Here is a 24,963-nt window from a genome sequence, read left to right on the forward strand (position 1 = left end):
AAATTTAGCAGCAACAAATGGTACGTTAAAGTGATAAATTATCGCAACATATATATTTTTCTTGTTTCGAAAAAAATGAAGGAAACATCTTTGAAAAGATCCATATGAGTTCATATTTTTACCTTTGGCATAAGATAATATAGATAATTATATATGATGCATTCAATTTCTGATCACGAAGCACTGACTTTTTGTTTTAGACATAGATTGAATACACAATTATGATTCATCACAGTCATGATAGCTGATAGCTTCTCCCGTTGAATTCCCCATCACAATTTCGCAAAGGATAGAATGGTGTTGGGTATTTTAAGTAAATTCTGATGTTGCGGCTAGCGTGGTCAAGTGGATAAGAATGTTCAACTGTCCAGTTTCTCTAAAATGCTAAAATGATAAAGTTATGAAATCCACAAAGTGATTAATCTATGTCATTTTAGTAATGTAATAGACATCCAAGAAAATCACATGGAAAACGAGGAATGAATCAAAACTAAGTGAAGGGAACATCCTGGAACAGGAAGTAAGCTACTTCGATATTGATCAGCAGTACAAAATATAGAAAAAAAGGAAAATTAATGTGGCTATACAAAATAATCACAGCTATGTTTCAGTTATGAGCGAATTCTATCATATTCCTATAAAATCGGTTTATTTGCAAATACTTCAAGAGATGGCAGAACCACAGAGTAATTGTCAGTGATGAATCGGATCTCTTAACTGTCATATGTTTCCTGAATATACAGGAACAATGAATCAAATAAGAAAAAATCGTCAACGAACAATGATCAATCTCATAGCTCCTATAGGAAATAAAAATTCAGAATTCGACAAACACGGACCCCTGGGCATACCAGAGGTGAGAGCAGGTGCCTAGGAGTAAGTGTTCCCTGTCTACCGGTCACATTTCCCGTTATCTCTATATCTTGATCAGGTAAATGGATTAATTCGTAGTCAAAATCAGTGCATATAGAAGAGCCTAACAATAGGTATGAAACACGTCAGACAGCATTAACCCAATGACAGGTTGTATTGGCAAACTAGATCGTTATAACGAACATAAAATTTGCCAATCCTGACTTTAAACGAAAATGTTGTAGTCCATGTAACTTTAACTTGTTTGTCAGAAACTTTCATCGATTTACAAACTGATCATATGCAAAACAAGATATTGCGTATATAAAAAATGTAACACACTTGAATGTAACAAAATGTTCACACAACATTTCACATATTTCAATTCCATTTCAACGGCATCACAGAGATATCATAGACACACTCTTACATACATTTGTTACACTGTGTATAAAGACACATATAAGAAGACATTTAAAAACAGTCTGCATCAAACAACGACACTTTGAAGGACTTAGTCTTGTAGACATGATGGGCTTCTAAAGAGAGACCCGAAGAATCGTATTTCATGATAAACTCTGTCTCCTCATACACGGAATGCTTGTTCGGTGGACTTGGAAACGGTAAGTCGATTGAACCTATTTCCCGGCATGCTGGATTGTCTACACACTCCAGTGATTCCAATTCTGAACACAAGATAGAGCAACGAAAATTTTCGTCGTCAGGATTCGGAAGTTGAATTCGTTTTGTTATCGATCCTTTTTGCTGAATTATGTCCCCCTTTTCAAAAAATGTGATGACATTTCCAGAATAGTCTTCCTCGTTGATAGTAAGTTTCATTTCGACGGGATGTTTGGAGCAATGCAAATCTTTCAAAACCAGTATTCCACAGGTAGATTTAACCACTACATTGTGTGCTATCTACATGTTCATAATAGACACTCCCTTTCAAAACAACCAGTGGTGCATTTTTTGGAATACAAATACTACATTTGAGCATTTTCCCCCTGAGAAATGCTTTGAAAAACTTAGAATTAGCAAGTTCACCAGACATGAATAGCCTCTTTACATTGCCAGGCCATTCTTGTTCCATGACGACTACAATTTTCTTCATCATTTTCTCGAAGGTTGATTTACAGAGTCGATGTATTCTTTCCTCAGTCATTTTCATTTTGCAATTTGATTCCGTAATACTTCCGTCTATGATCCTATTTTTCAACACATTTGATATATCATCCTTCCATTCCCTTCTTGTAATGGATTTCAGAGGATGCGGAACACATATTACCATTCTAAAATTCATTATGTTGCTCATAAATTCATCAATGGTGGATTTATATTCTTCTGGAGAATCGCTTTTAAATTCCTCGATGACATCTGTGCCAAGACCATCTTTTAAGAATGAAAGGATATCCGAGAGAATTGAATGGCTACCCACTGGGAATGTGGTGCTCTTAATGACAGGATCGATTCCTTTCCGGTATTTCATATGCTTATTGATAGTAGTTTGCTCGTCTGAATATAAAGCATATGAAATGTATGTATAGCATTATCTGACGGAAACATCATTTACGGAGTCAGTTATTAATTATATCTTGCATCAAGCTGATTGAACGTATTATTGTTGTATGTAATTAATGGATGTAGTGAACATTGTAATAGTCGGAGGAATCAGCCCGGATGTTGGAGATATTTTACCGTACTCCACTCCTGAGTATGTGGTCAACCGAGCGCTGTCCTTAAACCGAGGTTATGAAGTCATATTTTGCTTTGTTTACTTATATTGTTTTATAACCCTTCCAGAATTTTTCTCTCACATTGGTTATGTAGCATTTTGAATTTTTGTCTGCCAGGCCACAGTACCTCAGATATTAAGGCGTCATTAGAAATGCTCACAATTCTCAATTCCAAATGCTAATAATGAGCAGTTACTAAGGTTTATTCATCATTTTTCATATTTGAACAGGGTACGAGTGAGGCTCAAACTCACGACATTCCTGTCATGAACCAACCGCTCTGAACACTGAGGGAATTGTTTAGTGATTTAGGGAAATTGAACTGACTTACAGTTTTTGCTTTGATTAAAAGGTATCGATAACGATCAAGGAATACAAAATAGAGCAAATACGGACATCTGGATATACCAGAGGTGGTATCAGGTGTACAGAATGAGTAAACACCCCCTGACGACCGGTCACATCCGCCGTGAGCCCTATATCTTGATAAAGTAAACGGATTTATCTGTAGTCAAAGTCAGCGTGCAGAGAACGACCTACCAATTGGTATAAAAACACGTCAGACAGCATTTCACCCAATGATAGGATTATTGGCCAACTAGATCGTTATAACGACCATAGAATTTGAGAAATGCTGACTTTAAAGGAGACTGTTGAAACCCCTATTGATGCAATATATAGATAAACTATAGTTTAAATATTCTGTACCGAGTATGTGTGTTGAATTTACGTGCAGATAAAGAATGCAGCAACGACAGCACTTTTTCGTTTAAATCTCGACACGGAACCTCAGATCTAAGGGATTATTCGAGAGATGCGCGACTTTCTTATTTCTGAAAAATGACAGACAAAATGAAAAATGGAGTTTAATGAAAGGTGAAGATAAAGAACAGTGATTTATTTCATAACTCGTATAATGTAAAACTTATACGGTACTAAATTTGATGCACTAGATGCGCATTTCGACAAATAATGTCTCTTCAGTGATGCTCAAGCCGAAATTTTCGAAATTCGAAATAACAATTATAAACTTGTAAGAGCTAAAAAGAAAACTAGAGTGCCAAAATACTGGAGCCAAATTTGTCCAAGGATACGAGCTATGCGTGAGGAAGATAAGCAATACAAAATAGATAGTTAGGCCAACACGGATCCCTGGACAAACCAGAGGTGGTATCAGGTGCCTAGAAGGAGTTAGCATCCCCTGTCGACCGGTCACACCCGCCGTGAGCTCTATATCCTGATCACATGGGGAATATCGGTCAGAACTAAAGTGTACTCGAAATCTGTTCATAGCATGATTCATAAACAATACATCAACAATTACAAGCTTTGTACATGAGGTAATGATGTGGGTAAATCACGATTAATAAATAAGGAATAGTCCTTACCTCCAAAACGTACTGAAAAATATATGCTCTTTTCCTGGAAACTCCCCGCTAAATTACGATCCCAATCATCTTCGTCCGCATATTGAGCAACCCCATTAGATACAATAGATAACCCATCCTTCCTTATGCCAGCCTGTTCCAAACACGCATCATACTTAATAATATCCCTATAAACTCAAAAGAACTCAATGAATAATCCTAGTTAATAAATCGTAAATTATTTCTTCGCAATAGCTGACTGTATAGGATATGTACCTTAAGAGCATAGGTCTCCACGAACCTGGTTACTTTATTGTTACAAGTAATTGGTAGTGCAATTACCAAGTCGACATCTTGAATATTTAAATGTTTTCCACCTATGGACATGACTTGTTCAACAACGAATTTCAGTGTTTCGTACAGCAATACGTCAGTTTCAACTTCTTTTCCGCTGGTGTCCTGAATTTTGATCCCAGGTGTGAAATTCTGAAATATTCGGAAAAGGCTTTGATACATTGGACACTCGCCACTTAAACGAATATATAAATTTGTTATGATATGGTTGTACCTCAAACATTTGCTTCAAGAAATCTGTAAAGTAGTAATGGTTTACGTATTCTCCTTCCGTATCGTCAGTTAGACTGAAGTATGTTTCATCTGCTTCGTGTCCGAAACCATTGAGTGTCTGATCCGGATTCAAAGAACTGATCCAAAACTTTAAAAATGTAGTTTTCGAGGTAACCGTATCTCTTTCCATTTATGTATGAAAGAGAATCCACAGCCACAGTGGGTTGTTCCTAGTGCTATTGCTGCTACACATAATCTGGAACTCCTTGACCTTGGAGATGCATCCATCCTGTAAACAAGTGTATAGTAAACCATACATCACTAACTGCTAGCTCTAGTATGTGTCTAAAATATTGATGTTCAATGATAAAAATTGTTATGCTTGGGTTTACTATAATAGAAACTTTTAAACACGATGAAGGTGTTATAATAAAGGGTGAATAAATAAAAAGTTTGATACAAGATCAAACAATTATCATAAAAAGATTTTTTTTAAATTGTTACAAGATTAAAGAATTGTAATAAAGAGTAAACCAATAAATTATTTGATACATGCACTTTGATGTACTCTGAAATAAACACATTCGATATATTTTAATTGTACGGTGATATGTTTCATAATCCAGTTGATAGCGTTAATAGTAGTAGTTTTATTCAGATAGAACGATCATTTTGTATAAACCATCATCAGAATATAAATAAGTACACATGTCAATTGTATAAAACTTAGCATACCAGATGTCATCACAGTCATTTATCACAGAATTGTCATTACATACAAGATATTATCACTGCTGCATTATATACATATATCACAGTCTACCTAGGATAACCCCTTAAAGCAAAAATATTATTGCTTATTTCCAATGGGGTTCTTGAGAATTTAAAAATATACTAGCGGAAAAAAGAAACTGTGCATTATTTAATATATGAAAACATGATAAAAAAATTAAAATGAACAAATTCTATTTTTTGTAATACTGTTAACAAATGTATTCGTTACAACATTTCATAATCCATTAATGTTAACGTCGAATAACGTCAATTTCAGCACACTCGAAAGACACTGGTATTCGAACTTGAATTAACAAAGTTAATAACGCGTGTGACCACCATTAGCATTCACGTATGCTTGACAACGGCGCCTCATTGATGCCACTAAAGTGTTCAGGAATGCTTGAGGGATGTTGTTCCAGATGTTGGTTAAAGCCTGGCCTAAATCAGCCGATGTCCATTTCATCCCAGACGTGCTCGATCGGCGATAAATCGGGGAAAACAGCTGGCCAAGGCAAGACATCGACATTCGGTTGAAAAAAAGTCCCTGACTACACGTGCAACATGTGGCTTTGCGTTGTCTTGCTGCAGAGTGATGTGATTTTGATGTCTCTGTATGAAGTTAAGGGTATCGCATAATTTCTTCTCGATAGCGTACGCCGGTGAGATTTCCATTGACAATTTGTAGAGGGGTCCTTCCACGTGCTGTTATTCCAACCCACACCATAACGCTACCTCCACCGAATTGTCAACGTTGCACAACACAAGCGTCCTGGTACCGCTCCCCAACGCGACGATACACTCTACAACGGCCGTCACTGCTATCCAAATGAAATCTGGATTCATCAGTGAACAGAATATTGAACCAGTCCTGTATTCTGAATCGCAGATGTCGTCTGCACCACGCTAGTGTAGCGATACGATGACGTTGAAGCAGTATTGGGCGCACCGTTGGACGTTTTGGTCTGATGTTGTGCTCGCGCAGACGATTACGCACAGTTCTTGGACTGATTGGTCGAAGTCCAAGAATGCAACGACCAGTCAAACTTGCTGTCTGGAAACGATTTCTCAGGTGCTCAAGTCTAATGTTGTTGTCCTGTCGTCGCGACGTCACACAAGGACGCCCAGGACGTGATCAATCCTGAGTGTTACCAGATTGTTGGAAACGTCTCCATAATGACTGGATGGTGTTCCGATGAACTCCAAAGTGTCTTACTACGATGTTTTGTGCCATTCCTGTTTGAAGCATCCAAACAGCACGATTACGTCGGTTTTCACTGAGTCGTGGCATGACAGAAGGGTAAATTTTGTCAAAATAAAGTGCTTTCCTTAACGAATAGTGTCCAAACAAACCTTTTACACTTCTTACTCCAAACAGTATTGGCCAGTAAAACTCGTGCATACGAACACTTCAATAAACAACATGTGTTCACTAACCATGAAAACGTCCGTGGATCTGAGTCGGGTACTATCCGATATTGTTCAAAAACATCACCTTTATCGATTGTTTAGATTTTATAAATATGAACAATAAATATAGAAAAATTATACTACATTTTATAATGCACAGTTTCTTTTTTTCGCTAGTATATATCTATGTCAATAAATAAACAAATTACAATTGGATGGTATGGACAGCAATGTGTAAAATATTTTGGTAGATAATTGATGTAGTGTGGCCTGAATAGAGTAAGATCAATGTACAATTAAAAACTTAAAATAGATAATAAAACGTGAATGAGGTTCAATTTCTATATACAAACTCCCTATTCTCCCTCTGGCGGGCTTCTTGTGCAATGTGTGTTTTAACTAATGATTTGAAATTTACTTTATTATTAACGGACTTAACTTCAAATGGTAAAGAATTCCAGTTTATAACAGCATGATAGTAAAAATTGGAACTATTATAGGCACCCACCCTTGAGACCATGAAATTAAAATTGGAACCTGCTCTAGTAACATTGTTGTTTCTGACAAAATGCTCGTGCAAGTATCTTGGTGAAAGGTCGTGAAAAATATTAAAAACATGATTAAGACGCAGTTGTCTAACTCAAACTCTATCAGCTACACAGAGTGTGTAAACTGAGTCAACAATTCCGCAATTTATAGTGGCTCTAGGGCCTAGATTTTGGATGTACCTAATAAATTGTTTTGTTTTGAAGCACCTGTAATTTTTTTGCAAGGATTTAGATAAACTTGCATAACATGCAGACGAGCAGTAATCAAAGTAGCATTGAATAAGTACAGATGCTAACGTTGACCTTGACCTTCTATTTAACCAAGCCCCATTTCTGTACAGGAATTTTTAACCGTGAGTTGACCATGGTTATAATCTCATTCACAATGACATTACATTTCAAAAACTTATCAATAGATAACCCTAAATCGTTGACCTGATCACTTGCTTTGATGACATGATTATGACACTTGATTTCAAACTGACCTTCATTAGAAGCTTGCGACTAGGGCCGAACAGAATACATTCAATTTTTCCGAAATGAAGTGACAACTTGTTGTCCAGTAGCCAATCAGAACAATTTTCTAAGACTTTGCAAAGTTTCATTGAAATGACCTTTGGATCTCTGTGTGAATACAGGATTGCACTGTCGTCTGCATATAAGATCAACTTGCAGTCTTCATCGACGCTAGTTGACATGTCATTGACATAACATAAAAATAATAATGGGCCTAAAATACTCCCTTGGGGTACCCCACATGTAATTTCCATATAGTTAGAAAGAATGCCCCCACACCTTACCACTTGAGATCTGCCTGTTAAGTATAATTTAAACCAGTTTCTTTCAATTCCCATAATGTCTAACTCATTACATAAAATTTCATGATCAACAGTATTGAACGCCTTTTGTAAATCTAACATTATCATACCTGTAAAAAGTCCTTTGGATGTGTTCTCCCTAATATGATCTAATAAGTGAATAAGACAAGTATCAGTAGAAAATTTGCTTCGAAAACCAGATTGGAACTCATACAACATGTTTCTTTGTAGAAAATCTTTTTTCAAGGATCTTTGACACAACATTTAAAATGCTTACTGGTCTATAATTACCTTCTTGCAGAGGACTACACTTCTTAAACAAAGGTTTTACTCTTGCTTGTTTCATACTGTTTGGTACAATTCCAGAAAAAATAGATTGATTAATGATTGATGTTATTGGCATTTTAATAACTCTTGCCCCTAATTTCAAACATTTAGCAGGAATATCATCCAGACCAGTGCTTTTTGTGACATTAAGATTGCAAAGTTTTTCATATACAAAAGTTTCGGATACCACATTAAAAACAAGACGGTTGTTATATAAATTTCTTTCTGCATAAAAACTTCTGACAGCACATTGTATGTACCTTTAGCAGTAGACAATGCTTCTACAAGCTTAGAAGCAACAGTTGTGAAAAAAGTATTAAAATGATTGGCTATTTCAAATTCATTATGGCAGATGTTATCATAACTATTTAGAACAATCTTTTTATCCTCCTTCTTTTGACTTCTATACCCAAGATTCTTCAATTGTTGCCAAAGCTTTTTCGGATCATCTTTGTTTTCTTCAATTTTCAATGATATGTGTTCTGAATTTGCTTTCAATATTTTGCGCTGTAATAAATTTCTTGCTCTAGTAATTTTTTTGTGATCTTGTTTTCTACTTTTTCTAAAAATGTGTAAAAGTCTATCCCTTTCTTTGATTTGTTCTAATATTTCATGATTCATCCATGGTTCAGTTCTTTGCTTTAACCTCACTTCTTTGATAGGAGCAAATTTATTAATTATATTTTTAAAAATATCTTTAAAACTAATCCAATTATTTTCTACATATTCAGACGTTGTACAACATGACCAATCAACTTTTTCCATTTCCTTAATAAATAATTCAGAATCAAACTTTTTAATGTATCTGATTTTACAGTATGATGCACATGAATTTGACCTTTCGGAATTTTTCTTGTGCAGTAAATACGATTATGATCACTCAAACCCATAGTGATGGTTCCTGATTGAACAAACCTGTCATTATTGTTTTTAAGTATAATATACATATTATGGTCCAATAAGTGTTGAACTTCTCTCAGTGATTTTGGTTGGATCTGAAATTAAATGTTTAAGACAATAAATTCAAGATGTTCTTGTACCCTTCATATAGTGTGTCTTTCTTGTTATGTATGTCAATGTTAAAATCACCAAGGATAACACTGTCTAAATTAGAGCGCAGTCCACTCAAACACTCTTCAAAATTATCTAAAAATGTTTGATCATGAGGGGATTTATAGACCACACCCACTATAGAAGGTTTTGTTTTTATATGTTATGTATTTTATATGTTAATACATATTTACAATAACTATCTAACTAACAAATATATGATCAACATTCTTATACTATACTAAAACGTTAATAATAGAACCAAATATCTTACCCTTATATTCCTCCTAATTGAATACCGCTGATGGACGTGATGTGTCGTGGCGTCTATAATGGATTGACAATGTAGTTACTGTCAGAATTCAAATGAATTTTGTCATTGCTTATTGAAAATATATTCTTTCAACAGAATAAGGAGATCATTTTAGTGTACGTCTCCGTCCAATACGCTAGAAAATTAGTCAGGTGAGATAGATGCATGAAAAGTGAATATTACGAACAGTGATCAAGCTCATAACTTCGATAAGGAACACAAAATAAACACTTGGGCAAACACGGACCCCTATGCTATATCTGATTTATTTAAGGAATGACTTTAATTCTGGGGCAAGTTATACGAGTATAACCTGGTTTGGGTCAGTTTACGCTTTATAATCCGCGAAGCGGATTATAAAAAGGCGTAAACTGACCCAAACCAGGTTATACTCGTATAACTTGTTCCAGAATTAAAGTCATTCCTTATAATTCAATGCAAGAGACAAAGATGCTAGCCTTCGTTTATCAAAATGTACATAAACTCGGAAAAATACAAGTCAACTAAGCCGCGCAATGATTTACTTAGCAACAGCAACATGAAGCGTCTAGCTGCAAAGCCGAAGGTCGCCATCTTTAATCTTAGTTCTACGGAGCCTAGCCATTTATCAAAATACTGTATCGAAAGTGAAGTTCATCATGATAGAAAATATGCGTAGACTATCGGTGCAATGCGTATTTCGCTGGCTTTTAGAGATAGAGATCGACTTTGAAGTCGCTCATCTCTGACAGATTGAGAAAATACGGGAAATTGCAATTTGCTACCCAAAATAAATCTTCAAATATCAGAAAATGCAATAATTTACGGATTTCAACTCTGTGAAAACTTCTACTAGATGAAAACTTACCCTTGTATGCAATGTTGTCGCTAATAGTAAATCCGACACAAGAAAATATGTAAGCAAGTAACAAATTTAGCGATCCACATGTCAATGTGTCTGACGTCATGTGATAAAATGTGACATATGAATTTTTGTTTGCTTTGTTGAAAGACGGATCAAGGAATGAAACACCCCCCTCCTTTTCCCCCAGTGAGAATTTATTTCAAAATGAACAGGGTAATGCTTACTTGGCAAATCATTAATTCGAATATATCTTTGTTTTAATCTATTATTCGACCATACATACAGAGAAAGATGTTTTACAACAGTGATTTGTGTACAAGTAGATGCTAATATTGACAACGAGAAAACAACATGTGTATCAAACCGAAGTATCTTATTGTACAGGTTGACTTTCTATTCCATAGAAGGCTGAAAACGGTGCTGTGATGTAAATTTAGAGAGAGAGGGAAAAAAATAGTTCCGACATCTGGTTGTCAAAGAGGTGTGTCCCCATACCAAACCAGGTTATACAAAAATAACTTGCGTTCCTCAATTGAAATTTGACCAATCACAAACAAGGACACAATAAGAATTAAATTATATATCGATAATGTAAGACAGGTCATGTTGTACTTCCTCGTTATCTTCTTCCTGTTGTGTCTATTTAGTGTATCAGAAGACCATTACTATGCTATTTTTACACGATGTGCTTAAAAAAATAAAGTGCATCGCCACGGCACATGATACGCCCGTCACATATTGTTAACAGTATAGATTGTACCCATTAAAACATTTTTTTATATCACCTTAATTAAATGTCACAGTGACCTTAAAGTAGGATGAGACACACCTTCTACCTAAGATGCATTAGTTGACCAATTTTGGTGATTCTAGGTCTAATAGTTTTCAAGTTATGAGCCGGACAAGTTTTTGCCATATATGGCCATATCTTCATAATGAAAAGTCACAGTGACCTGGTTTTAATGTGCGACACACCTTCTACTCAAGATGTATCTACAGACAAAGTTTGATGATTCTAGGCCTTGTAGTATTTAAGTTACGGGTCGGACACGAAAAAGCTAACAGACGGACGGACATACGGACGGACATGAACGCCATACCATAATACGTCCCGTCTTAAGACGGGCGTATAAAAAGAATGAAACTCAATAGATATAAAGCTAAACAAAGTATGCCCTTACTTCGAATTTGCCTAATTTTATCGGAAATTTCTGAACACCCGTGTCAGTTTTTTTATATTATTTGGGTCCTTAGTGACCCGCAAGTAACAAATGTAGCTTTCGTCAATGTCGGTCAATGTCTACTCAATTCCAAGTGTGAGTGATCATAAACGTCAGATTCTAGTAACCTGTTGAATCGATAAACCCGTGATACTTTCTATTATCATACATTTCACTCGTCCAAATCATTCAAAATTCATATGACCCTTAATTTCAAAGAGGATAATTTAAGATACTTTTATGTTAAGTTTTTGTTAACTGTTATAAATTTACACTAATATTTTCTAGTTCCTGGACATTGTAGATTCTAGTACTTAGTATAGCAACATAACTCGTAGATATCAAACCATGAGAATATCGATTGGCAAGTGCACTGTTGATGAAGAGTTTTCACAGGTATTTCAGCAATATAAAAATAAAATCGAACAATTTTTATTTCGCGAAAGGTACTTCTCATTAAATTACGCGATAATGAATTCCTCGTGTATATATAGGAATATACAGTATTGTCTTATTTCCTGTAGAGATGTAGTAGTACATGTACAATGGAAGGGTCATTACCATGGCAACACTTAAGACAATCTGCCTAACAAATAATTAACACGTTTTGAGGACAAACCTAGTCATACACTATATATTTACCCATTTCGAATTTGTCATTAAGCATTTCCTGCATGACTATTCTTTATCGTCTGATAATACATGATGTACACCCAACCCTCAGTTAAAGAAAAATTATAAACAAGGAAAAACAGTAAGACAAACATAGGTATATTGATTTTAATCACAACAATTGGTTACAGTTATGAGAAAATAGTAAAAGTGACAATATGAAAAAAGCAAATAATATATCTGCATATAGATAAGCAGAAATAAAAAGTGAAAACAAGATTAAAAAGTTAAAATTAGATAAATAATAAAAAAGCTCATCACCGGATACAAATCACAAACTTTTTGTATGATGCGCAAGTTGAAAATAATACGATACTTTATCTAACATAAATGTGATGTTTTCAGATTTTTGTAAATGAGGTGACCAAACGAAATACAAGACAGAGCTCTGATTATTTTATTCAGGTTAATAGCGCCAAAATATAATATTTTAGAAGATCTTTATCATTTCAGCAGCAGTGTTACGGTGCTTTTAACCAGATATTATTACAAATTGCAGAAACTTCACATATTTTAAATCGACTTATCTCCAACATTATTTTGATTCCCAACTCCTGTTTAAGGTAGCTTTTAAATGCATTGTGAATTATCTGCGATTGTTTTGTATTTTCATATTTCATATGTGAATTATCTGGGATGTTTTATTTTCATGTTTTATAAGTATTGTAAACTATTTGTGAATTTTATTTTCATATTTTGTAAGTATTGTAAACTATTTGTGATTTTATTTTCATATTTTGTAAGTATTGTAAACTATTTGTGATTTTTATTTTCATATTTTATAAGTATTGTAACCTATTTGTGATTTTATTTTCATGTGTTATAAGTATTGTAAACTATTTGTGATTTTTATTTTCATATTTTGTAAATATTGTAAACTATTTGTGATTTTTATTTTCATATTTTGTAAATATTGTAACCTATTTGTGATTTTTATTTTCATATTTTGTAAGTATTGTAAACTATTTGTGATTTTTATTTTCATATTTTGTAAGTATTGTAAACTATTTGTGATTTTATTTTCGTATTTTGTAAGTATTGTAAACTATTTGTGATTTTATTTTCATATTGTATATGAATTATCTGTGTGGATGTATTTTCCTGTGTTACATGTAATTATCTAATTTTTTTATTTTCATATTCTATATGTACAAGATGTATGAAAGGTGAAGATAACGAACAGTGTATGTGAATTGTCTGGGGGTTTTATTTTCATGTTTGATATAATTACGTATGTTAAAGACAGGACTACAATGTAAACTATATTTAATCTATAAAATACTTAACTGTGAAATTCTGTATAGATAAAGGATGATAACTGTTATAATGATTACAAATTGAATTTTTATAATGCAATCACAATATATCGATACAATGCAAAAAAAAAAAACTAAAACAGAAAATTTTTATAAATCTTCAGAAAATCAAATTTATCATAGGTAAACTAAAGAACATAACATATAATTTAAAGATATGAGGATATGGCACATAGTCATATTGCATTATGCTTTTCGTAATATTGTGGCTACACTATCTCTGCTTGCGTTAAAATCGGTTCACGACTTCTCCGTGCAGGTACCTGTATTTCCACGAGTATATCGTCTGCAAGTTTACTACAAAAATAATTATGAATTACAAATTTAATGCGTGATAAAAATATTATTAGAGAAGTGTTATCGGTGAGACATTGCTTATGGTGATATTGCATTATGTACTTCCATGATTCCTGTTCATATGCCAGAACAAATTCTAAAATACAGAAGTGATATTTCTGTGAGTTACCTAACACGTTCGAGTTTCCCTTTTCTCCAGTTTTAAAACAATCCCGTTTTTCGGCCTCAGAAGAAATCTGCCATCAACCTCAAGAGGAATCTGTAATGGAAAATGAACTGTAAACTCGCTAAAATCAATTGGGATTTAATACATTGAAAAAAATCGTTTTCCACATCATGCTCCAACATTGAAAATGTTCCAGACTTCTTTTTAAATAATGTACTAAAGATATGTGCATCCACAATATGCCTATTCTTGTGAGGTGAGGTTGTGTAAGTGTTTAGGGGGTCTATTACGGGGTGTAGGGGTCCTTTCATGAGTTCAGGGGTCCTTTTCGTGATTTGGGGGTCCTTTTCTGTGTTTAGATTTGTTGATTGCATGGCAAGTCGATTGTATATTGTTTAACATATGCTCGGCGCTTACAGACTTTGAGCAAGGAGGGATATTTATTGTGTCACACCTGCCGTGACATGAGGCTTTGGTTTTGGCCGTTTCACCCGAAGGACCGCCCCATTTAATCACATCTTATGACAAGCAAGTGGTATTGAGGACCTATTCTAACCCGGATCCCCACGGGATTCTGCGTTTAGGAGTTCTTTCATGGGTTTGGGGTCCTTTCCTTGTTCTGGAGGTTCTTTTCTGCGTTTCGGAGTTCTTTCATGGGTTTGGGGCGTCCTCATAAACCCCCAGAAAGTATGTATAGCAGATACATGTATTTGTACTTTCATCCCTGTGTAATGATACCCGAGTCGAGCAAGCATTACCCAACAACATTCCGTTTTCAGATGTCCTTCAAAACCTGATAATAATCCTACATGTAAAATAAAACAATTTTCTGCAATATATAACTAACAAATCGAAATATATATATATATATATATATATATATATACATATACATATATATATATATATATTGTATATACACTGGTGAATTGTTTAGAGAGAAAAAAGAAATACTACCTCCGTCTGTTCACATGGTATGAACTTGTATTTCTGTACAATTGTTATCAGGGCACATTTGGCTTCCATGTAAGCTAATCTCATAGCAATGCATATTCTCGGCCCCAGTCCAAAAGGAAGGTATGTATATGGCGTCAACTTGGACTTGTTCTTTTCCAAAAACCTTTACAAATAAAGAGTGAAATTAATGTATGATGTGAATACAAATGTAATGCATTGTTCGGTGACTGTTGTACCTCTCGGGGTTAAATACTTCGGGTTCTTCCCAGTACTTTGAACTTCTGTGAAAAGCATATATGGGGACCGACACCGGTGTGTTTGGGGGTATCGTGTATCCTGCAATCTCCATTTCCTGGTGAGTTTCCCGCATTGTCCTATAAATGTAAAAATAAAGTATTCACTCCTACAACCAAGGATAATTACAAACTGGTGATAATCAAACTCGACAAAGTATAGCATTAATAAAGAATAAACAGTTTATAAAATGTTCGTACCTGTGTACATTTTATGTATTAAGAGTTTGAAAAATATATATATGTAGAATTGTGTGTGTGTGAGAGAGAGAGAGAGAGAGAGAGAGAGAGAGAGAGAGAGATGGCCATACCTCTGCACCGTTGGATATAAGCGCAATGTCTCCTTGATAACACAATCCAGATACTCCATCTTCTGTATGTTGTCATAGTCCGGTGTCTCCTGTCAATTGAAACAAACATGAAATGTGACATAAAAAATTATCAAATAGGATATACATGTATCAGACACCACATTTCTTCCCGAATCAAAGAGTAGCCATGTATACATACTTTAAAACTATTAGTGGTATCGAACCCATTGCCCTAAATGCTCAACATACCAATCACCTTTGTGTCCAGTGGTTTTGACCACTCAACCAGGTTGCTTACAATATTCATTGGGATTTAAATTATGCATGATATACTTATTTGCATATTTTACAAAACAATTATTTATGATTTTCTACAAGCATTTGATTACAAAAAATCGACCCACATACGTTAAAATTTTACCCCACTCGATTATAGTGTTCAAATTTGACAATTTTGACTGTTTTCTCATTAACATGTTCCAGTATTTCAAATGATGTATTTGCTCGTGTTTCATTTACAACCTATTGCAAATACATGTATACATACATGTATATCTGGTGCATCAAAATTGGTACCGTATAAGTTTTACATTATGACCCCTGGGTCGAGGCCTCTGCTGTCCCCGAGGGTCTCTACAGCCCAGTAGCTAAGTATTTCGTTACTAGCTTGGAAATACGAATGTATATTTAATTGCTGTTATAAAATTTAGAAATTCATTTCAAAATTAAGGATTATCTCCCTCATGCATAGCTCTTATCCTTGGACGAATTTGGCTCCACTTGTTTGGCACGCTGTTTTTTGGCTATATTTAAATCTAAAACTTCATAGTTATTTCGGATTTCAAACATTTCGGTTGAGCATCACTGAAGAGACATTATTTGTCGAAATGCGCATCTGGTTCATCAAAATTGGCACCGTATAAGTTTTACATACATACTTTAAAACTGATCGACGAATTCTAATTCTTTAAGAGAATCCTTTTTATTTTCTGTCTTTCCTATCCATCCAATCGTTGACACTTTTATCACCCCTCTTCTCTCAACGATTAAATATATACCAATGTAAAATTGATTCACTAGTGAGGCATTATCCTACCCTGGGTATTGATTTGAAGGACGTTGAATATGCAGTACCTAAGGATGCTTGCATAGTAATGACAAATACTGGTGCTGCAGCTCTTGAGAAGACTTTTATATTAAAAAAATTCCTCATAAATCGCCGTGTATAAATTTGATCTCCTGCTGTGGCACCACCCTACCCCCGGGACCATGATGTGAATAAACTGAAACCTGCCCTAAATAATCAGGTCTTATTGGTTTAGAGAAGATTTTATTTCAAATTCTTGTTCTATATTTTCCCATACAAAAACTATCTCCCTATTATGGCCTCCACCTACCCTACCCCCCCCCTACCCCTTCCGGTTTCATTGATTTCAGCAACTTTAAATCTGCATTATCTGAGGATGCTTACCTACAAACATGACTAAACAAGGCTACCTGTTGAAAACATGAAAATTCTTAAAAGAGTTTTTACAATAGATTGTGGTCCTTACCTTCCCACACCCGTAGCCAGGGGGGGTTCGTGGGGTTCGTACGAACCCCCCCCCCCCCCTTGAAAACTACTAAGCACTATTAAAGTCGGCATTTTGTTTGAATTGTGACTATTAAAGTCGGGATTTTTTATGAAAATCATGAAAATTCATAGTAAAAAAGGCATGATTCCAAAATTCAAATTAAGTGCCAGGAAATTGCTAGATTGCAGGATTTTGCACCAAATACCCCAGAGCTTCTGGCCCAGACCCCCTGCCGTAGTGGCACCTCGCGGTGCGAGGTGATAGACTCGCGTTGCGAGTCTATGTACCCCCCCCCCCCTTGAAAAATCCTGCCTACGGGCCTGCTTCCCCAATAGGCCATGATTTGAACAATTTTGAATCTTCACCCACTAAGAAAGCTTTGACATAAGTTTTCTTTTTGCAGGTCCAGTGGTTCTTGTGAGGATTTCTATGTTTTGTCAACATATTTTTAACTATTTCTTGATTATCTCTCTTTTGAAAAGGGTGATACCCTTCATTTGAACAATTGTTATTTCCCTTTTCTTAAAGATACTTTACAGCAGTTTTGGTTGAAATTGGTTCTGTGGTTCAGGAGAAGAAGTCGAATGTGTGAAGTTGACGGACAAAAAGGCCAAACAGACGGACGCCGGACAACAGGAAATCAAATAAGTTCACTTTAGAGTATAGCTCAAGTGAGCCAAAAATACAGAAAGAAAACATTAGGAAGCCTAGTACCTGTCCAATGGTTGAATCAATTTCCATGATCAATTTTTCTTGACATTTCGGATTCGTTGCTAGGCAATACGCAGCAAACGCCAGTGTTGTAGCCGTCGTTTCGTATCCAACAATCATAAACAGGACTGAGTTTCCATTCACTTCTTCCTTTGATAGTCCTTTAGTAAATAATATATAAGTTATTTCTTCTCTCTACATACAACCAGTTCCAATAGCTCGGTGGTAGAATGTTCGCTTCGTAACCGTGAGGTCGTAATTCGATACCCGCTCGTGTCATGGCCGTATCAAACTTAAGACGTAAACATAGGTAGTGATTGTTCCTCCGCCAAACACTCGGCATTTAGAAGAGAAAACCATGGTTCTTTCTGATATGACCCTTAAAACGGAAGTCCCGTGTCGTGACAGGCGTTGACACTTTAAAGAACCCTCACTGCAACGGCCGAAAATGCTAAGCATGGGTCTAAATTTGTGGTACTTCACCCACAGCTGGTGACGTCTCAGTATGAGTGAAAAATTATCGAGGAGACATAAAACAAACAACAAATCAACAGTTCTTTACTTACTAAGCGATGATGTTATGATATCGCATGATGAATTATAACAGCGAATGAATTAAAGGAGGGAAAACAACTACTACGAGATATTTACATAGAAATCCCATGCAAGATACTGACTGCGATTTCTAGCGGGTACAACGGGGTAGGTGGAATGAAAATAAATCACATGCATCATGATAGAGGATAAACAAGGGACGCTTACTCCTCCTAGGCACCGGATCCCACCTCTGGCATGCCCTTCTCTTAATTTTATTTTCTTTATAGGATCTTCGACTTTTTCATCCATAATTTTGATTTGAATCGTCACTCAAGGAGGTTGAAGAGTTACCACAAAAGATTTACGGATGCACTGCAACTAAAGGTACAGCAGACCTTCGAGTTACTGCTGAAGCACCGTTGAATTTACATACTTTGGTCACGTGATTTCGAACGTTGCTCTGCCGTTGATACTTGTTGTGCAAACGATACATGTAAAAGATTTAAAATGAAATATTACTGAGCTGCTGAGGGCCAATATTACATCGATACAAAAAATACGCGTGGCAAGGATTGCCGCCGCCTTGATAATTATGCCAAAGCAAAAAAAGAGGGGAAAATCAACAAATCTAAGAAATTGGTGACCGCGATCTGTGTTCGTTAAAGTGGCAAATAAATTGGCGATCTGCAGTAAATGCAGCAGCGAAGTATGAACTCTATTGTTGACATAAATGCAAAGTTGGGAGTAGACATCAGTATCTGGTGTGTATTGACAATTAACAGGGGTAATTAGGAGTCCACGGGCGATGATTTTTTCCTGTTGCCAGTGTCAGTACGGGAGTCCAGAACATTCATTTGTCGACGCTTCATGAATAGTACGCCGGCGTGAAGCGTCGCACCCCATACCCTCATGATTTTATAAATACCAAATGTATTTCTTATATGTATATTTACATTGTACTTTCATTTCTGTTGACATTCACAGATATTAAAATAGACGTACTATATCTGTCAAACTTATACACAACTGCATCGTCATTATATGACGATATGCTTGGCATTAAAGATTTCAAAGACTATAGCGACAATGGAAATGTAAATTTATATATGAGGGTGAGTTACCCATGTTCTGATGGCAATGCGTCAAACCGAAGACGTTTAACATAGGTAGTAACCGTTTCTTCGCCATTACAAACTCTTCCGACCAAAACTCGGAAGTCCCGTGTCACGGTAGGAGTCGGCAATGTGTGGAATTTCACTTCCAAAAATAGGGCACCGCTAAATCGGTACATGATACGCCCGCATACATTATTGACCTAGGAATTTAAACAAGTAAGAAAGGATTATCCACAAAAGGATTTTGTCGGAGTTGCAATAATCACGTATTTTGAATTAAATAAATATAAGTCCAAGGGCTGTAACTCCTTCAAAAATAGTGGGACATCATTCCCATTGTATATGCACATCTACACATTGTGATCTTCTATTGTACCAAGTTTCATTGAAATTCCCCAAAGGGTTTAGGAGGAGTTTTGAAGACAAGGTACGTGCATAAAATAAATTTAAGTCCAAGGGCCCTAACTCCTTCAAAAATAGCGATGCAGCATTCTCCTTATAATATGCACATTTCCACATTGTACTCTTTCTTTGTACCAACTTTCATCAAAATCCCCTAAAGGGTTTAGGAGGAGTTGCGAAGACAAAGTATTTAAGTCCAATGGCTACAACTCCTTTAAAAACATTGGACAGCATTCCCCTTGCAATATGCACAACTCCACATTGTGATCTTTCTTTGTAACAAGTTTCATCAATATCCCACAAAGGGTTTAGGAAGAGTTGCGAAGACAACATTAAAAGGAAAGACAGACAAACAGACGGACGAACAGAGAACAGACGGACGACAGCAGTATAGCATAATACACCCGCATTTGTATGCAGGCGTATATAAATTGGTGAAGTCTTTACAAAAATGAAAAAAAAAATAATCTAAAATGGGACTACAATCAAAGAAACAAAACTCTGTCTTCAAGTGAAAACTCAAACCTCTTTGCTCAGATACTCGTACCTCTCTTTTTCCAATGGCCGTTTTTGTCTTCATATTCAAGTAACTCCTCTGTGTCACTAACTTCTGTATCTCTGTGAGCATTCAACAAAAGCTGAAGGATATCAACCCTATCCTGAAATGAAAACAAGATATGATCAAAACATATCATTGTGCGGTGGCATATACCATGCAATGTATAGTAGTCATTTTCACATGTTAACTTTTAGGCAGTGGTTGTCTGTGAGAAGGTTAAGTTATCACTCCTCTGTTACGTGGACACACTCGGACACGTGCATTCGTCGTGGACACGTGGTTATCACTCGGACATGTGGATTTCCTTCAATCACCCCGAGTTACTCCCACACTAATGGCTCTTTCACGCCAACGTCTGTGCAAATCCAGACTAGTTTGTAGATTTTTCTTCCATTTAAAGACTGATTTCAGTTGTTGCGTAATACAGTTGTACTTGCTATTGTTAATTGACACATGTGGCCTAGACAAAATTCTAACATTCTATTTTTAGAAGGGTGACATTGTTCACGTTCTAGAAGTGTTTTGGTATAAATAGAATGTAAATTTTGTAATAATGATCACTTTGGGAAATCACATTGGATATTATGTTTCTAGGGACTGGACTTTTCAGCCGATGTTTGATAGAGCCGTCAACAAGCTTATTCTTGTGTATGAATTCAGCTAAACGTTAAACAAACAACGGACTCTGCTTTATCAACTGTGATTACTGTAAAATAGTATATTTTCATTGATGTTTTTACTGTAAATAAATTGTTAGATTTTTTAATTGTGTGCATATGCAATTGACTTTTGCTGCTAGTGAGTTTACTCTGATCCATAACAGTTTAATTTATAAGACTTTTTATGCGGTCCGTTGGTCGTATATTGTTTAATGTTCCTCTCCTGAATTTTTCACTCATACGGAGACGTTACTATAGCCGGTGAAGGGCTTTAACATTTAGGTCTATGCACAGTGCTTACGGCCTTTGAGCAGGGAGGGATCTTTATCGTGCCACATCTGTTGTGACACGGGACCTCGATTTTTGCGGTCTCCACCGAAGGAACGCCCCATTAAGTCGCCTCTTACACGAGCAAGGGGTGAAGACCTATTCTAACCGGGATCTTTCCTGCGGTACTTCAATCAATTTCTTTTAAAGTTTTTATTGGATTAAATACTGTAAATAATATAACTGTAAATCAATCACATTTAGATACACACACACACACACACATACACACATACATATATATATATATATATATATATATATATATATATATATATATATATATATATACTTTTTTTAATTTCCTAACTTTAAAAAGATACCTGTTGATCCCCTCTCAATTTCGTAACCTGCTCCAGCAATCCTTTGAAGAATGTGACGTGTTTGCTTTGACGGTCTACGTCCACCCCTAACTTACAGAGAAGGCGGTACAGGGGCGGCATGAAGGCTGTAAAATAGCAAGACTTTAAACAGTAGTCAAAAAGAAAATACACGTAGTGTATATCATTCAACGAAATGACAGTGCTAGATATATAATGACTACATAGGATTAATGTTGTTATGGATGCGTATCAATTCCTTCACCTTCATAAAAAAAGAATAAAGACAATCTTTACCATTAAGCTTTACTCCGAAGCCTATAAAGTTGTCGAAAATCGCTTTTGCGTTCACTATAAAGTCGCTATTTTCTTCTTCATAAGCGTCCAAATGAATTCCAAATCCGATTGTAGCAATCGCGTCCATTGTAAAATTTCCGAATTTTCTGAAACCAAGACATCGATTGAATTGAACTTGTTAAACGATATGGAGAAATTGTTCAAATGCTTCAGTCAAATTTCAGTATGCATTATGACGCATATTATAGAAAATCCTCTCGGTCGCTTGCATTCACTCACAAATTTTATGAATACGATATGGCCTTTGGTAGTCTGGGGCGCGTTTTACAAAGACCTTACGACTTAAGGCCAACTTTACATACTGGAATTTTCCAGTTTATTGTAAGATCATTTAATCCAAATGCAAAATATCTTTTTTAAAATGTTGAAAATTAAACCTCAGAAAATTTTTACTTCACACACTGAAAGTAATAACTGTGTAATGCAATTTAAGACTTGCGACTTTGTCATAAGTTGTTTTGTAAAACGCGCCCCTGGATCGTCCCAAAGTTTGACGCTTTCTTCCAAAAAAAAATCCCTGACCTCAAAGCAAGGCTAGACTTGTAAAAGTTGGACAATATTCGAGGTAAGGTTTACATGTACTATACATTAAGTTACACTGGGAAGATTTACTAAGTAGCGCTAGTTGTACCACGGGCAAAATTTACATCGCTTGGGTTCGAATTTACCATTAAAGTACTCTTTAATAGTAAATCGAACCAAAGCGATATAATAGCCTGTGATTGGTATGATGACGGTTTAGTCTATGGACCCTACGTTTTACAATTGTACCACGAGACTGATTAATGTAAAACCATCATACACCTGACTAATTCTGAATCCTTGCCCATGTGACTAATTCTAAAATCTTACGCATCTGACTAATCCAAAAATCTCAAACATCTGACTAATCCAAAACCATTATACATCTGACTAATTGTAAACTTTACACATCTGACTAATTCTAAAATCTTAAACATCTGATTAATTCAAAACCCTCAAACATCTGACTAATTAAAAAACCTCAAACATCTAACTGATTCAAAAATCTCAAACATCTGACAAAATCAAAAACATCACACATGTGACAAAGTCTAAAACATCGCACATCTAACAAAGTCTAAAACATCACACATCTGACTAATTCAAAAATATCAAACATCTGACTAATCCAAAACCATTATACATCTGACTAATTCTAAACTTTACACATCTGATTAATTCTAAACCTCAAACATCTGACTAATCCAAAACCATTATACATCTGATTAATTCTAAACCTCAAACATCTTACTAATTCTAAAACATCGCACATCTGCCAAATCCAAAACACATTACAGATCTGACTAATTCTACAATATCTTAAACATCTGATTACTTCTAAAGCCCCAAACATCTTACTATAGTTAAAAAACATCACACATGTGACTAATCCAAAAACATCACACGTGAATAATTCTTTACATATCTGACTAATTCTAAAACCTTACACTGACTATTTCGGATTTAAATGCCGATTGTTATAGCCATAGTTTCATATTATTTACACTTTGATGTAAATGAAGAGTGGCTTTAATCAACTTACCCTCTGAACTCAATTGAACGCCCCTGACTTGTTTCGTTTTCAACATTCTTCAGCAGTCTGGCACACGACTCGGTGAGGACAGGTGAAATCTACAAGAATACAGCAGTCTTTATAACTGTTGAAGAGAACTACTCTTAAACCTCACTCTGTTTACAAGTTGAAAGTTTGAATATTTTAAGTCTGATTGTTGTTTTTTTTATTTATTTATATTCTTATTTTTTTGTTTTGGAAAAAAACCCAGTCTGATTGTTGTTTTTTTTTTTATTTCTTTATATATATATATTTTTGTCTTGGGAAAAAAAACAATGCGAGTTTTTCCATGAAATGGTTTTGAAATTATTCCGCATTATACATGTACCACGCTATTTTCTGACTTCATCATCCTTTGTGTAGTTTAACAGTGGTAACGCTGAACTTATGTGGACCATATTAGAATAGAATACTCTCAAAGCTGGGAAAACTTCAAGAAATAGAAGAAATAAACAAAAACGCATTAAAATTTTCAAATACCTTTCGCATTTTCCCGGATGAAAATATTGGAGAAATTGTGTTCCTCATGAAGCGCCATTTGTCTTCAGTCAGTCTGGTCAGGGAGTGGTCAAGATCATCGTGTCGCTTAAACATTTGCTATAACAACAGGAATTCGATTAATGTTAATTAAAGTTAAATCACAACAGTCTGATTACTCATCGAAATAATTCCTCTCTCTCTCTCTCTCTCTCTCTCTCTCTCTCTCTCTCTCTGAGAAAATCAACACATATGTCACTGCAAAGGGAAATCAAATGTACCATCTTCAGTATAAGTTATACAGACACCTATAAAAGTTTATCCAAGACTTACTTTTGAATTGTGAAAAAAAAAATTGTTATTGAGAAAGAAAGTACATGTAGGCCAAGAAGAGTCGTCCTCGGTAGCGACAACATAAAAATAAAGGAGCGGATCGAGACGCAGATTTTAATCAAATAGAGACATGTCACGATTTGTCAGCACTATAATCTAA

The 24,963-nt window shown here is 35.3% G+C and overlaps 2 protein-coding genes across 4 annotated transcripts in view; both read right to left on the reverse strand.

Moving 5' to 3' along the window:
• On the reverse strand, positions 1-20,707 carry LOC125674628 (uncharacterized). Of its 3 annotated transcripts, XM_048911872.2 has the most exons (9): positions 18,886-20,707; positions 9,724-9,776; positions 9,315-9,394; positions 8,364-8,419; positions 8,183-8,221; positions 4,524-4,811; positions 4,232-4,441; positions 3,977-4,109; positions 1-2,367 (listed from the first exon to the last, which is right to left on the reverse strand). In XM_048911872.2, exons 6-9 carry the CDS (start codon positions 4,710-4,712, stop codon positions 1,751-1,753), a joined length of 1,149 nt encoding a protein of 382 aa, XP_048767829.2. In that variant the 5' UTR covers positions 4,713-4,811; positions 8,183-8,221; positions 8,364-8,419; positions 9,315-9,394; positions 9,724-9,776; positions 18,886-20,707; the 3' UTR covers positions 1-1,750. The 3 variants fall into 3 exon arrangements, with proteins under 3 accessions (XP_048767829.2, XP_056016247.1, XP_056016248.1); XM_056160272.1 differs by lacking the exon at positions 8,364-8,419; XM_056160273.1 differs by lacking the exons at positions 8,183-8,221; positions 8,364-8,419.
• Positions 12,592-24,963, reverse strand: part of LOC125674622 (cytochrome P450 3A12-like) — a 21,569-nt gene continuing 9,197 nt past the window's right edge. The window contains exons 5-15 of the mRNA XM_048911866.2: positions 24,474-24,590; positions 23,964-24,052; positions 22,340-22,485; positions 22,046-22,170; positions 20,725-20,836; positions 18,127-18,284; positions 15,839-15,927; positions 15,471-15,608; positions 15,235-15,397; positions 14,281-14,370; positions 12,592-14,111 (exon numbers count right to left, since the gene is read on the reverse strand). Coding sequence (XP_048767823.2) covers positions 14,281-14,370; positions 15,235-15,397; positions 15,471-15,608; positions 15,839-15,927; positions 18,127-18,284; positions 20,725-20,836; positions 22,046-22,170; positions 22,340-22,485; positions 23,964-24,052; positions 24,474-24,590 — 1,227 coding nt within the window. The 3' untranslated portion in view covers positions 12,592-14,111. The remainder of the gene's footprint in view (positions 14,112-14,280; positions 14,371-15,234; positions 15,398-15,470; positions 15,609-15,838; positions 15,928-18,126; positions 18,285-20,724; positions 20,837-22,045; positions 22,171-22,339; positions 22,486-23,963; positions 24,053-24,473; positions 24,591-24,963) is intronic.

The sequence above is a fragment of the Ostrea edulis genome, chromosome 3 (genome assembly GCF_947568905.1).
Source record: "Ostrea edulis chromosome 3, xbOstEdul1.1, whole genome shotgun sequence".
NCBI classification, from domain to species: domain Eukaryota; kingdom Metazoa; phylum Mollusca; class Bivalvia; order Ostreida; family Ostreidae; genus Ostrea; species Ostrea edulis.

What these genes read in the sequence shown, in the direction of transcription:
- LOC125674628 (XM_056160273.1), bottom strand. Translation starts at nt 4,712, where the DNA reads ATGGAAAGAGATACGGTTACCTCGAAAACTACATTTTTAAAGTTTTGG. An exon ending in TCTTGAAGCAAATGTTTGAG is followed by an intron (nt 4,442 to 4,523) that starts GTACAACCATAT and finishes CGAATATTTCAG; the next exon opens with AATTTCACACCTGGGATCAA. An exon ending in TGGAGACCTATGCTCTTAAG is followed by an intron (nt 4,110 to 4,231) that starts GTACATATCCTA and finishes TGTTTGGAACAG; the next exon opens with GCTGGCATAAGGAAGGATGG.